The sequence below is a fragment of the Alligator sinensis genome, unplaced genomic scaffold (genome assembly GCF_000455745.1).
Source record: "Alligator sinensis unplaced genomic scaffold, ASM45574v1 scaffold1227_1, whole genome shotgun sequence".
In the NCBI taxonomy this organism is placed as follows: Eukaryota; Metazoa; Chordata; order Crocodylia; family Alligatoridae; genus Alligator; species Alligator sinensis.
In genome coordinates, this window is record NW_005842618.1 from 396,388 (window position 1) to 411,486 (window position 15,099).

General features: G+C 45.2%; 1 protein-coding gene across 2 annotated transcripts in view; it reads right to left on the minus strand.

Annotated features, from left to right (window-relative positions):
• Positions 1-15,099, minus strand: part of CALN1 (calneuron 1) — a 193,441-nt gene that overhangs the window by 99,455 nt on the left and 78,887 nt on the right. For both annotated transcript variants that reach the window (XM_006033270.2, XM_025215032.1), the window contains exon 3: positions 2,659-2,802. In XM_006033270.2, the coding sequence (XP_006033332.1) occupies positions 2,659-2,802 (144 nt within the window). The remainder of the gene's footprint in view (positions 1-2,658; positions 2,803-15,099) is intronic.

The following is a 15,099-nucleotide window of genomic DNA, read 5'->3' on the forward strand; positions in this document are numbered from 1 at the left end:
GAAATGACAGATTGAGAAAAAGACCTCTGGAGTTTCCAGAGACTGCGGATAAGAGAATACCTGGAGATGGGACAGATGCTGAAGTGACACCCAAACCACTCTCTTTTCCAAAAGCACTAAAGTGGTAAAAAACAATATGTGGACCTGCACCGCATTTTACTTTAAGTTTTGCAAAATCCAAAGTCAATTGTTCTTGCTCTATTGAAAAAAGGGAATTGGGAAAATGCAATTGTGCTTTAAAGACTAATTTTCTAAAAGAATGGAGGCATCTACACATGCATATTAATGTGAAGCAATAAACTCCAGTGCTTATTGCACTGGAGTTTATTGCTCCCAGATGTGTGTTTACACGTGAGCTCAGACCCGTGGCATGTCGAGCCAGGTCTCATATTCTGCTTCAGTGCAGGGGCTGCCCACTGGCTAGCCCTGTTCTGAAGCACCGTCATGCTCCAGCCAGCCCCTCCACTGCATGCCAAGACGGGAAGGGCAGCCCAATTAAAAATCAACCTTGTTAGATTTCCAGACCAGTTTCTAAGCTAACATTACAAATGACCTAAACTTAGAGGTTTACACATCACTCATATGCTTATCATTATAAACAACCTGATTTAAAAGCAGCACTCATTAACTGCACTCCGCAATTTATCTGGGAGCAGAAGCACTCCACTTACATTTGCAGATGTATTATTCATTTTTCTTCATTTCTAAAATGTTTTTGTTTATCAGAACAATTTTATAAAAAGAAACAATAATACACAGAACCCGCCCAAATGTGATGCTGCCTGACGTGATTAATACAGTTGTCTTACACATTCTGCAAGGGTTTTGCATTTGGCTTTGCATCGTTTAGTATAATTTTTCACCATGTTTCAATGCTGTCAAATCATCTTGCAGAATAAGGTGAGAAGGTTTGCCTGTTACTGCAGCATCCATGCACATTTCAGACATCAGAAAAGTCTTTAGCTCCCTGACCAGTCCCTCCAAGGACATTTTAAAGATTGCCCATTTACTGTGATTTAGTATAACTGCAGACATGCATCAGCTAAAAAGTCCACTCCCCCCACCCCGGTTCCAAAGTCTTGATGCTCTATTTCTCTGTTCACTTTACTAAAGGGTTCCTTTTCTTCTGTTATGTATTAGTCACTATATGAGGGAACTCACTCCAAAGGACTTTGCAAACAGCTATTGTACAATTTTCAAAACCTTGTCTTTTCAGAACATCCAAAGGTTTAACGTTTCAGACCTAGCATGGTGAAGCTATGTCCACAGCTAGTTTTCACTTGCAAGCTAGAGATGATGCAGCGACGTGGAATCACTGCGTAATAAGGACTGCATTGTCTGGAGTGGATGGTTTAGGGCACAGGTAGTATGCAACTCAGCCTTTTGCTTTGGAGCGACCAGCTCAAATGCAGCCCCAAAACAATGGACAAGTCTTTACAATGTGATGCAGTTTGGAGAAAATAAAATGTGTGCAGTGGTCTCAGCCTAAATTCACATTCAACCAGCATTTACGAAAAACCCACACAACATGGCTGCCTCTCAAACAGGGGCGGGCAATTATTTTGGGTGGAGAGCCACTTACCGAGTTTTGGCAAGCCATTGAGGCCCACATGACAGGCAGCCCAAGGCAGATTAATATTAATTTTCTAAATTGTTTAGGGGCCCCGTGGGTCAGATAGAATGGCTTGGCGGGCCGCATCCGGCCCATGGGCCACATTTTGCCCGCCCCCGCTCTACTAAGTTAAAGACACTGACCTGGCCTTTCTATTCTAGAAAAGTTCAGAAAAGAGGCATAAAGAAGGGCCATTTGCATGGCTTCTGTATGTGCTCTGTGAATAAAGGGAGGACTTCAGTGTCCAGGGTGGCCAGCTAAAACCTTCCATGAGTACTGTATTCACAATACATATCTGAAAATGAACTAAGGAGAAAATGGCTCAGTAAGACATTTCTGAAAGGCCTCAGTTTGTCACTTCCCCCTGTATACCATTTGGAAATAAAAGGAACATTCTATTTTCAATTCTAAACATATGTTTAAAAGTAGACAAGGTTCTTTGGGTAAATACGATATCTTTTACTAGACCAACTAAATAGTTGGAAAAATTGTTCTTTGCAAGCTTTCGAGGACAAACCCCCTTCTTCAGGCATAGGGAGGGTCTGCTGGCGTTTTGTGTTCTCCTGAATGGAATAGAAGCCAATATGCAAAATGCTGGTGGTGAAACTACAAATGCCTGGCAGTGAGGCTCAGAAGCCATGGGGGACAATAGGTGAGAGACAGGTAGGTGCGGGGAGGAAGGAGGGAATGCTGACCTGGTAAAATGTAGAGAGGTTACCTAGGGTTATCGGATGGCAGCCAGGTTATAGTGTACCATATATCCATGTTTAAAGGTTTCATTTGGTGCAGTTTATAGGCAGAGCAATATAATGGATGAAAGAAGGAGCTAGGAGACCTGCTATCTGCTCCTGACTCTGCTTCTGATGTGATGTGTGACATCAAGAAAGGTCACTACCTCTCTGTGACTGTCCTTCCACTCCTACCCTGTCTTCCATGCTTATTCAGCCTGTAAGCACTTGGAGGCAGAGACTATCTCACTATGAGTTTGACTGGCAACCATGTGCAGGGGTACTGCAATGGTAACCGCAGCGTCATCAATGACTTACCATCCATATCAAGGCGTTGCATGATAATCGCCAACTCCACCTCACTGGGCATGTATCCCAAAGAGCGCATAGCCATGCCCAGCTCCTGCTTGGAGATGAAGCCATTCCCATCTCTGTCCAGCACCCGAAAGGCTTCACGGATTTCTGAAATAATGAAGCAAAGAAGAAGCGTGAAATAGTGCCACAAGGCATCAATCTCTGGTTGACACACCAAAATACAGCAGAATCATATATCTCCCTTTATCCTGAGAATAAGTGTTTGTGCATGTGCAGGATATTATTGACTCTAAGGCTTCAGGGCACAAGCCATGCAGCAGACCTCAAAAAATACTTGGCAAAAAATACAGAATTGTTCAGCTTGGGAATTCCTGCACCTCTCTGCAGAATCTGACATTGATCATTGTGTGATGTAGATGAACTGCTCCATACGGCTATTTCAATGTTCCCGTAATAATAAAGTCAATGCTGCAGACAGACACATAACAGAATATTTCATCCAACAGGTTCCAAGTACTTTTCAAACTGTATAAATAAGCCTCTTGGCACATTTGTAAGCTGGTAAAGAATATCCATCATACATGCAGAGTCATAAGACATTTTACCTATAGCAGGGTTATAGAGCCCCGAGGCATGACTGTTTAACGAGGTCATCCGCATCATCATCTTCATGTTCCAAGGCGGCAACAGAATAACTGAATAATGTCCGTCGTTAAATAGTTACACCAACATAAATGAGAAGCAATTTTGGCCCGCAGTCTGTGATATGTCTAACAGAAACTGTTTGAGGGCTTGTATCTCCAAAATGAAGCCCTAAATGCTCGTTTTCTTCCTGGTCCAATAAATCAGGATGTAAATCTTTTAAAACACAGGCACCTGGGTAACTGCTATCTCCCGGTACTTTTCGTAGCATTCCTCCTATTTACAATTGTTTTACTGCTATAAACAGCCTCAGATCAATAAAAACATTGTGAGAGCCAAAGGAATCACTTCCATCATTCTTCCCAACCCTGGCTCAGCTTTTGACGTCTGACTTTGTTTTATTTTTTAATTCTGGTATCTTCATCTGAAGCCCTTAATAACTGCTTTAAATGCCAGGCAACTTAAGCCAAGATCACCTGCTCCTGGGTGTCCATATTCTGACCATGCTTTGATCATGTGGCTGGTACTCCCAAATCTGATGCATTTTAGGGATGTCTCAACTTTGAAGTGCCACTACCAAGATCCCTACAGTGACTTATCTTGGGTTGTTTAAAATGCAGGACGCTTTACCTCATGGCAATCCTAAAGTCTCAGCCAGATGGGATACTTGCCTAAGGATTTGGATTCCCACTCCCCTTTCAATAGACACTAAGAATAAAAACCACAGGATGCTGTATTATTTTTTTTTCAGGTAGATCATCAACTATTAATTAGTCCAGCAGGCTCACACCAGTTGTCTCTGCAAGAGCTTTACTAGGTACATATACATTCATTATTTAACATGGCATCGGGTCTGTGAAAGATCAAATCAGACAAGAAGTCTTGCAAATACAAACCCTTACTTGAAATCATAAGAAGAAGAAATCTGCAGTGGTTTGGACATGTAACAAGAAGGCCTGGCACCCTTGCCAACACCATCTGGCAGGGTGCTGTGGACAAATGAGGAGGAGGAGGAAGACCTGGGACAAGCTGGACCACCAACATCAACATAGGTGACTGGTGGGGGGAGTATGGGAGAGCACATGCCCCCCGACAGGGCCGTCCCCGCTGTCAATGTCTGCGGGTGCTCAATATGCCCCCGCAACAGGGCCACCCCCGCCACCGCCACCAGCACCTGCGGATGCTCGCCGGCGGTGTCGGCAGGGGGACCCCCCCCAACACAGGCACCAGTCGCCCATGAACATCAAAGACCAGATAGGATTAAAACTGATTGTACAAGGATTTCAAAAGACCAGGCAGAATGGAGGAAAGTTACTGCTACATCAAAGGTGCCCCAACAGTTGGTGCGGCCTTGGGACTGACTGCCAGTCCCGTTTATCTTAATCAGGCACGATTTGCAAGGAGGTTGACTAACCCATTTCAGTTTACCCAGACAGATAACATCCCTTTCAGGAGTAAAACTCAAAATAAGACAAGAGACTTGAGAAACTTGAGTTAGGTGAACCTCAAAGACTTTCTGATGGACATTCCCCTCAAGGGACATGGCTCAGGGAACCTAAAAAGAGCCCCAAATTACTCCCGTTCTTTTAATGAAGGCCTGGAGCTGAAGTCAATACTGCTAGCAGCTGTATTATGTTCACCAGACTGGTCGTGTAAAGAGTACTCCACGATGGATGGCTGCTTCTCTTCCCTCTCCAGCATGCTGCAACTGCACTAATTGAGTCCCAAATACAGAGTGGAATTATTCAAGTTCCTTGGAAAGCAGGAACATGACACAGAAGAGATATTTCTCCTTATCTGCTTTTACTGGCCTATCTCCATTCACTTTTTTCCCTTTTACCCATTCAGGTAGAGATGTGCGATTGGCCTCTAATCTTTCAGGCCTATTTCTTTGCATTATACCTGTTTCCTGCATAATGTTACCTGGCCAGCGCTTCTGCGGCATTTACCAAGTTAACTAAGTAAATACAATGAAGTAGATGAGAAGCTGGTCAATGGAGAGGAGGCACGGGATGTTGGGAAATGAGGATGTTTCCCCATAGCTGTAAACATGCGCTTTTCAACCAGAATATTTTGATTTAGAAATGCTGCTATGATACCTAACAGAAGTTATAACCCCAGTGCCCCAGGCTCTCAGGCTACTCAGCAGACTGGACTGCTTGGTTTCCATGATCTCCCCACTGGTGAAGAGAAGTGGTGGATCACGGAGGCCCTCAATATATCATGAGAGCCGACCCCATAGAGAACATACATCTGAGGCAGCAAAACAACTCCCCTACAGCACTGCAGCACCACATCTGATTCATAAAAAATATCAAACCTCCAAAGCCTGAAATGTGTTAAGAAAAAAAAAGCAAAATTTCCCTGAGAAAGCAGACCCTTAGGGCAGAGGCAAAGGTAACAACTGAACTGGTATAAAATGATAGATATAAACTGTTAAGGCACGTCCCCACGCGTTTCCCCAGGGACAAATAGCAGCAGCACATAGTTGTGCCACAGCTACGTGGTCCCTGGGGAACGCCCCTGTGTGCACGCTCTGGCATGTGACAAATTGCCCCGGGTGGGATAGGGGAGGCCAGAGCCAGCAGCTGAGCCTTGCCTGGGTCCTGGGGCTGCAGCAGTGGCGATCAGGGTGCATGAAGCCTGGCTGGTTTTGGGTGGCACATGCTGCAGCCATGCACACTTTTTTTGGGTGCAAGGTTTGGTTTTTTTTACACTGGGATCTCCTGGTATCAAAAATACCCACTGCACTGCTTATTAGTAGCGTGGCGAACAACGCCTGCACATGTGGTGTGTGTAGTTTGTGATGCTACAGACTGGTTTGTGGTGCTGCAAACCACACGTGCACACTCATGGGGATGCACCCTTAGAGTGTAACAGTTAGGCCTATATGTCCCTCACAGAAACAAGGTTAAAGTGACTTAAATTCGTTTCTAGTGAATCTTTTAAAGCTCCAAGGCACTCTCTAACTCACATGAAATCAAAGTTCACACATGCACTACTACTTCTGTTAAAAAAAACTCTATTGTGCATTCAGCCTCTCAAGATACACTTTGATTTGCTATGGCATAATGTTGTGGCTTGCCATTTTTAAGTAACCAGTTGCTTTGATATCATCCACCTAAGGTTAGATCCAAAGCTCATTAAAATCCCAGGGAAGGTTCCTATGAATTTCCATAGACACTGGATGAGACCCATAACCAATATATTTCCAGTTCACATATGAATTAACTACAGCCTCTTTATATTTAAGTGAAAGATAAATGCTTCCCTAGACCCACCTTCACCCATGCTTTGTAATCGGAATAATATGAAAAGATGATGAGTCTGTTCAAATCAAGCATGACGGGACGTTCCAGTGCATAATGCAGGGAACCTTTGGAGTAGGAATGAATCCCATTAGGCTCTGCCAGCTGTAGTAAAATTTATTTTCATAAGCTGTGCTGAAAGCTGAAGTGAAGTAAATATTACGGTACAATCAATTCATTTAAAAATAATCTTTTGACAGCCAAGAGAGAAACAACAGAGCTAAAAATATTGCGAGGAACTAAAAAAAAATATATATTTAAAACATGAAAATAGGAATTGCTAACTTCAGAAAACTTTATAAGCCACAATGGGAGTTGGGCCTTATTCCAGCAGTGCACTTAAATCCATGAATAAGCTGCATTTCTACGTCGCCGTCAACCCAGGGTTTCTGAGCCCGTGCCCACGGAGTACATGTATGCTGAGGTGCTTTGCCGGCATTGGGCCCTGGATCAAAAGTCCCTGCACAAACCTGGGTTCAAGCTTTGTTCTTCTGCCTTCAGAAACCTGAGCTTTTAACCAGGTCTCATGCATCCCTGACACACCACTTCTAACCCCAAATGTAGCTGTTCCCAGGTGCCTGTCTATATATACCACTTCCTCTTGGAAGGGTCTTTGAAGACCTCGAAACAGGTTGGACACTGTGCAAGAAGGGACTACTTCACTCGGCATCTCTTCTTCATCCCAGTGTCAACCTGACCTTTTTAACACTTTTTCTTTATAAAAAAACAAGTCCTATATTCTGCTCTCCAATATACTCCCTATTGCTTTCTTAAGCTTTACCTCATTTCAAAGTCAAAAGGCCATGGGTCCTTTCAGGACACAATCAAGCCAACACCATCAGTTACAAGGTACAGAACAGTGGTTCCCAAACTGGTTTTTATTAACTTTTGGTCACATGGTCTCCATTTCCAGCTATGAAATGAAATTACCAGAAGCTAAAAATACATCAGTGCTTTTCTTTTACGATTTCTACCAGCAATCAATCACGGTAGTTACCATGACAATGGATGCTACTGGATCACAAGGAGGAGGGCGAGAAATGGTCCATGAAAGAACCGTTTGGTAAACATGCTGGGCACTTTATGAAAAATATTGCGAAAGCCTGTATTTAGGCTAGACGCAGTTTGGGGGCAGGTACTCTCTACTAGGCACAGAGAATAGCACAACGGGGCCCTAATTTTGGTCTCCACAGACCACCTTAATTAACAGCAGCATGAAAAAGAGCCTAGACCGTGAGTAGAGAGCCATGCAACCCAGGAAGGTAACGTCTCTTGACCAATCTATCTTTTTGAAAACATTAAAACTTAGTCCTCAATGACCCCCAAGCTGGGAAGCATAACTGTATAGTAGATGGCAAAACCATATCAAGCAGATATGTTCATATTCCGCTGTTTTCCGCTTGGAAATTTCCTGTATTCCTATTCCCTGGTATAGTACTTGGCATCACTTTGTACTGGAGCTGCCCCTCCATGCCACTGTACACAATCTACTCCCGAACACAGGAAACGCAAACAGTATTTCAAAAATAGAGGATGAAGGGACAGTGGTAGAGGACGCATAGTGGGATTTGAACACGGAGGAGTAGTATGCTCCGTTCATGATGGCAGTGGGTTGAGATGCAGGCGACTTCAGTTCTCCTGGGTGATCTTGGGCAAGGAAGCTCTGTGCCCCGGTTTTGCCCTCAGTAAAATGGATAATGGATATGGACCTCCTGAAGAGCAATTTCAGATCTACAAATGAAAAGCCCTATATAAGAGCTAGCTGTTATTCTGAAAACTTTTGAACTCAGAATGAAGCCAAGTAATTTCAGCTACGCATGCCAACACACGAGGAAGACCTAGTGTCAGCTGGACCATCAGCGAAGCATAACGCTGCACAGCCATCAGGTGAATGAGGGGAGAGAGGGGTCTAATCAGCAACCACAGGGATTGGTATTTGGTTGTATCCTATTTAACGTCTTCATTAATGATCTCAAAGAGGGAGCAAACACAACATTAATTAAATTCACAGATGACACTGAGCTGGGAAGGGATGCAGGGGAAATCTAGCCAGCAAGGACAGAAAAATAACACGAAGAAACGGAAAACAACAGCAACAAAAAGATATTGGGCTGGAAAAATGCAAACTAAAAGACTGAGAGAGAAGAAAACGGCCCTGAAACATCGCTAGTTAAGTGAGAGCAGGGAACCTGAGAAGTGGCAATACAGAAAGGAACATAGCATGATGAACATGACTTATATTGACTGCTTTCAATGATTTCATTCCCAAGGACTTGTTCAGTGTGGCTGGTTAATCAAGGGGCTGGTTAACCAAAAAGTGTTTCCACTTCACTTCCATTCAGAGGGAAAACAGTGAATCTAGTTCAGTGAGCAGCCTAGGAGCTAAAACTTTTCCACCTTCTGTACTAGGGGGACCAGACTGGAAGAGGGATGATTACTTCGTGTTCTGTTTGGCCTGTTTTTAAGGTACATTTCTCATGAAGGTTTTGCCTACCATGTTTTCCCCCAGACGATGATTTATGTCCCACAAGCCCTAAGAGGCAGCAGAGTACTCATTTTTCAGAATTATTTGAGCATGCAAAAAGGGGGGGGAGGGTGTCTGTTTTTAATTAATTCCCATTCCCTGGATGCATTTAACAGCTGCACCTTGTAGTTTTCATTATTAGGCAGCACATGGCAATTCTATTAAACCCCAAATTCCTCTGAGACGAAGGAAAGAAGGGTCAGGTGAAATAAGCACTTTTTTTTTTTCTTTATTTCCTTTGTGAAGGGCACGAAAGTAGACAGCTGTCGTGGTTGTGACTTGCCATCTAGTCTAGCAAGTCATTAACTCGCTGCATTTAAATCCATGAAGTTTCAAAGGCCACTTCCTCTTATAACATTAGTTATTCTGTTTCTAGCTTTTCCAATGAATTTCATATCAGAAGAGCCTTTCACAGAAGCAGCTCTTTTGCCAGTGATGGATATTCATCTTGTTTCGCCTTTAAAACTTCCCTAACGTTCCTCTCCTAAAGTTCAGCCGTGGATTTATTTACAGGCGATCCCTGGTAACTAGAGGCAACCATCATTATTCTTTGCTGCGCGTCCTGAGAGTGAATCACAACTCTCTGCGAAACAAATTCAGCTTGAGCAATCGCTGTCTGCCAGCTAGCCTCAGGCACTGCAGATGGTTTCAATTTATTTCAGTAGGTATAAATAATCAAGTAATAAATTTGTAATTATACTGTAACAATTGGCCACCTTAAGTGCTATGTAATCACCAGATAAGTACTATACGGTAACTTCTGTCACCGCACTGAGGGTAGCAGTTCAGTAACCCTTACTCTTTCAAGTAGTCTCATTAACTTTGTAGCTGGGTCGGGCACCAAAATACAGGCACAATGGACTAAAAGCGCCCTGTCTTCTACGAAGTACTAGGTAACATTCGTAATCATTAGACCTGTTTGGCATTTGTTTCCATTGCTAAATGGAATGAAGTGTTGAAATGTCTCAGTTTTTCATGGAATGCAAACATTTAATTTAAAAAAAAATCCACCTGGAAATGCCAAAATGTTTGCTGCTGACTTTTTTAAGTCAAAACCAAGCATTTCAATATTACTGGATCAAAATGTTTTGATTCAGTGCTGAGCAGTGTTCACCAGCATCGCTGCAGTGTCTCACGGGAGCTGCATTTCAAATGTCTTATGTCCCCACCGTGCTATATACACGGCAGCTTGGCAGCTCGGAGGGCTGGGGCACAGAGAAACACTGAGGAATGGAGGGTTTCTATTCAGTTCTCCACCCTGAAATATTTCAAGGAATGTTGATCAGACCCCAAACAAAAGATTGCATTTTGATTTCCCCATTGAAAGCAGAAGAAAAAATGACAATGTTGTCCCTCAAAATGATTTCATGAATTTGCTCTCAAGAAATTCCTAACCAGTTCTAATAATTATCAAGCTATCTGCCCGCATATGCTATCACCATATAAAGGCACAGAAGAAAGGATACACTGCAATATTATCTCCCCCCCAACTCCAAAAATAATAGTAATTTTTTAGTCCAAGCAATGAGTGCAGGACTGAGAGCCCATAAGGATGTTTACTGAAAAAAAAACAGCCCTGATGTGGGCAACAGCAATGCAGACTTGGGCAAACTTCCCCTTAGGCTGCTTTTGTCCTGGAAATATGCCTTAAGCCTGATTTGGAAGGAGCAGACAGAGTAGCTTATAGTTGTCTGAAACCTGCGGCATCTTGTGTAGCTTGCAAAAGAGAAACGCTCTGAAAGCTGGCTGCCAAAAAAGTGTGGGGAGATACAAAATACTGAAAATTACTATAACATTGCTATATTTACTTCTCTGGGACAGCCTTTCACCTGGGAGGCACATTAGGGACCTGATTCCCATCCCACTGAAGTCAACAGGAAAATAAGATTGGTCCCAATATCCCTGAGTTCTGGCGTGTTGAACTAGCAAGGAATAATTCAACAAGTGGTGATGGTCAAGGGTGGACATTTACCCTTGTCTTAGCAGTGGATCACAAAGGACTTTAATTCCCTGTATCTGACATAAGCTAAGGGGAAAAAAAATGAGGGAAATGCAGTGATGAACTGCCACATAGATATGGTTGATTCCCTAAGGGCACAGTGCAAATTTGTACTGGTTCTAGTTATGATTGCTCTGTGGATCACTGAACGCAGGTCGCAGTATTATTGATTGCTCAATCAATTAAACGTGGTGTGAAGGAAAGGTTGGCTAGTCTACCTCAACATGCTGGGTTTTCACCTCCAGAGACTGAGGATATACATTTGTGCCGAGAAAAACAGCAAGCACAGGGGAGTAATTCAAACAGAAACCAGGGAAGAAAAGTGTTACTAGAATAGTTAGGAGAATGGGCAACCTGTTTCATAACAGGAACATTACCAAGAAATAAGTTATGCCTAGTTGTGCTAATTCCATGTGTGGCCAAGCCTACAAATTAGACACTTGGAGCAGTCTTGAATGCGAGCCCCTCGTGACAGTCAGTAACTGGGCTCAGTGACCCGAGAAGCACCTTTCTGTCCTGTACCTTACCATCCCTACAGATGTGCAGGAAGAATTAAACCGAGTAAAAGATGTAAATGCAGGTTTACTCCTGGCATATCAGGGGTCACTGCAAACAGCAATGCGAAGATGGTGTACTGCTACCCATTGTTTTTCACACAGCTGATAGATAGCATGATGACTCCACATCATTGGCAGTAATGTTATCTACCCACAAATGGGATGTTCTCCATAGCCAGGTTGGAGCCTGACTTACTCCGGAGGTGCAACAAAGACTGCTAAATGTCCTGGACCTCTCTCGTGCACCCCTCCGCCCTACCGGCTGCTCCCTCTGTTTTATGTAAAGCTCACCTGCTGCTTCTGGCCCGACAGGCTTCTCCCAGCTCTTGTGCTGACCCTCTCTGGTGCCGTCAGCTGCCCGCCCAGTTCCATCTGTGTTACTTGTGTGGCAGACACTGCCTCCAGCCAGGCACTATTATCGCTGTCCCTTTCCTGTTTGAAAACTTGGCCCAAAGGATGTCCGCAATAGTGACAGATTGTTTCGTTCACAGCTTTGCATCCTCGCTCTCGCAGCCAAATGGCTCAGGAGGTGGGTCTCTCTCTCAAGCACCCACACCCAGCAAGTCATTTATAAATATCAACAATTGGGATGGATAGTGGCTACATAAGCAAATGTCTCATTTCTATTCACTGGCCAGAGAGCCTGTTTTAGAAGTTCTCAGCATTTTCACACAATATTTTACAGTACATCATTGTCATTGAGTAATATTGGGATTGGGCACGATGCCAATGCTGCCTTTAATGTAGCTGTAGAACAGTCCCATGGTCCCGCAGCACGAGCCATGAATTCCCAGCCCCTGAGATGTGCACCATAGTTTTGTGTTAAATAGAAAAAGAAGCATCTTCTTTTGTTGAACTATTCCACAAACAGCTCGGCAGCGTAAAATGAAGAGGGGGGCAATGAAAAGGAGAAATATCAATTTATCTTTAAATCTGCATGTTGGTCCAAAATAAATAAAACCAAGGCAACAGCATAAAGGGCAACAGAGTCCCTTTATTTCCCTTCTTTTCTTTCTTTTTATCATGAATTATTGTGCAGCTGAAAGGTGCCAGATTGCCAGCCCTTGAAATCCAGTCTTCTGTTTACCCAAAGTACGACACAAGCAGCATTCGTGCAAGTTCCCCAACCCGTCTGCCCTGCGGAAGACTAGCCAAATATTTTGATCTCAGGGGAACTGAGGGAATAGGTCAGCCTCTATGGTTCATTCAGCCTTTGGTTTCTCGGACGAACCTGCCAACAAAGGCTGGTAGCCTTTTGTAACATCCACCTGGAATTGGACTAAGATGGTAGATTAACATTTTCAAAGCACAGCTGGGAAAGGAGCTCAACATATCTGATTAGTGATTCTGAAAAAACAATTCATAGCAATGAAAATATATTCCTTGCCACCACCACCAAATCCAACTGAATGTGCAGCCCATCATTTTTTCCTTTACAGTTTAAAAACCTGACATTTAAGGACAAATGGGACCACTCTCTTTGACTGTTTTTTTTTAAGACACTGTCTCCTTTTCCCTCTTCCTCTCCTTCTCACCCATCTAGTACAACTCAGTGATGGGAACCTCTACACCAGGGGTGGGCAATTATTTTGGGCGGAGAGCTGCTTACTTAGTTTCGGCAAGCTGTCGAGGGCCGCATAGGTAGCCCCACCCCTTGACAGATGCCCTGCCCCCTGGTCATCATCTTGGTACCAGTGTCCCAATGTCTTGGGACTAATGTCCCAGGGCCAGCACCAGTGGGGCCCAGAGCGGGGCGCAGGCTGGCAGGGGTCCGTGGAGCCGGGCTGGGCTGCACCAGCAGGGAGTGGGGAGCTGGCCTGGCTCCACAGAGCCCCTGCCAGCTGGGACCCTGTACCCCCCTTCCGGCGGCCCCCGCTGGTGCTGACTCTGGGACACCAGTGCGGGCCCTGTGCCCCCCCAGCCCCACGGTACAGGCAGGGGGCAGCGCACGGGCAAGGGGCCGTTGTTCCCATGCTCAGCACCCACCCCACTTGCCATGCCAGAGCTTGTGTGCTGGGCAGCACAGAGGCGGTGGTGGCAGCCTCACCACAGCCTAGCACGGTGCGAGCCCCAGGCAGGCAGCAGCAGCAAACACTGCGCAGCGCAGCAAGCCAGGGGGAGGGGACAGCCCCACGTGGGCTGCGAGCGGCTGCAGCAAGGAGCACCAGTCACAGGACAGGCGAGGAGCTGCTTTTCCCCACACTCTGCACCAGCTCCTTCCTGCCCTCCCCCTCCCCTTACCTGAGCTTCCCGTGCCAGGGCAGCCACATGGTCCCAGGCCAGAAGCCCCTGCTGCGACTTCCGGCTGGGGGGCAGGGCTGGGCAGGTCCCGCTGTTGCAGGAGCCCACCAAGGATTCCCCTGGGTCCTATTGCCCCCATCTCCTGTCATTTTTGACAGGAATCAAGGACAGATAAATTTTAATTTTCAAAGTTTTTTTAGGGGCCCCACGGACCGGATAGAATGGCCTTGTGGGCCAGATCTGGCCCACGAGCCATATTTTGCCCACCCCTGCTCTATACCAAGGCTGTCCAACTGGCAACCATGGCTCCCATACAGCCCACAAGGGGTTAACCCCAGCCTGCAGGCTTCTACCTAGCCACGAGTGGGGGAACAACCGCCACCCTCAGCCAATAAGCAGTGATGGGTGGTGCCACTGCCTCAGCCAATCAGCAGTGTGGGGTGTGGCGACCAGGCCCCTTGGCCAATCAGCAGCAGAGGATGGGGCCACCAAAAAAAGGCCACCTCCCTTCCTGGCTGGCTGAACCCTGCTCTTCCTGGCTGTGCACAACCCTACCTATGGGCACAGCCAACAGGATCATAAGGATAAATGACTGACATGTATTTCCACCAATGAACTGAAAAACAGGGCTTCTTATAATCTGTTCCTCATTTAGAAATGGACAGGGGACAAAGTGTTTAAAAACAGGACGGTCCAGTATAAAACAAAACCAATGGCCACCCTAGTCTCTGGGCCCTCCTCCCTTCCTTCAGCTTGTGTCTCCTGGCCCACCCCTCGGGGGCAGGGTGGCACAGCAAAAGGCCCACAGTGCCCATACAATGGGTGGGCCTGGATTGCCCACTCAGAAGAGGACAGCCCTGCTCCAGACAATCATTCGGGACAATAAGCACAACACCTATTTTCCCTCCTGTCCTGTCACTCTAACCTAGGGTTTTCGTGGATGACATGAGACCACAAAGTTCCATCAGTTTACTTCCCAAACGTTTTCTAAGCAATGAAGTTTGGGAGCTGCTCTTCTAGTTTACTGCCATAAGGTTTCTATCCATGGTCAAAAACTGAAAATGTTGGCTGGATAAAAATAGGTAAGGAGCATGATGGTAATTTGATTCTAGATTACTTCAGGATGACACGTATTAACGTCAGAGAGATAATGGCTCCCCCCCCCTCTGAAAA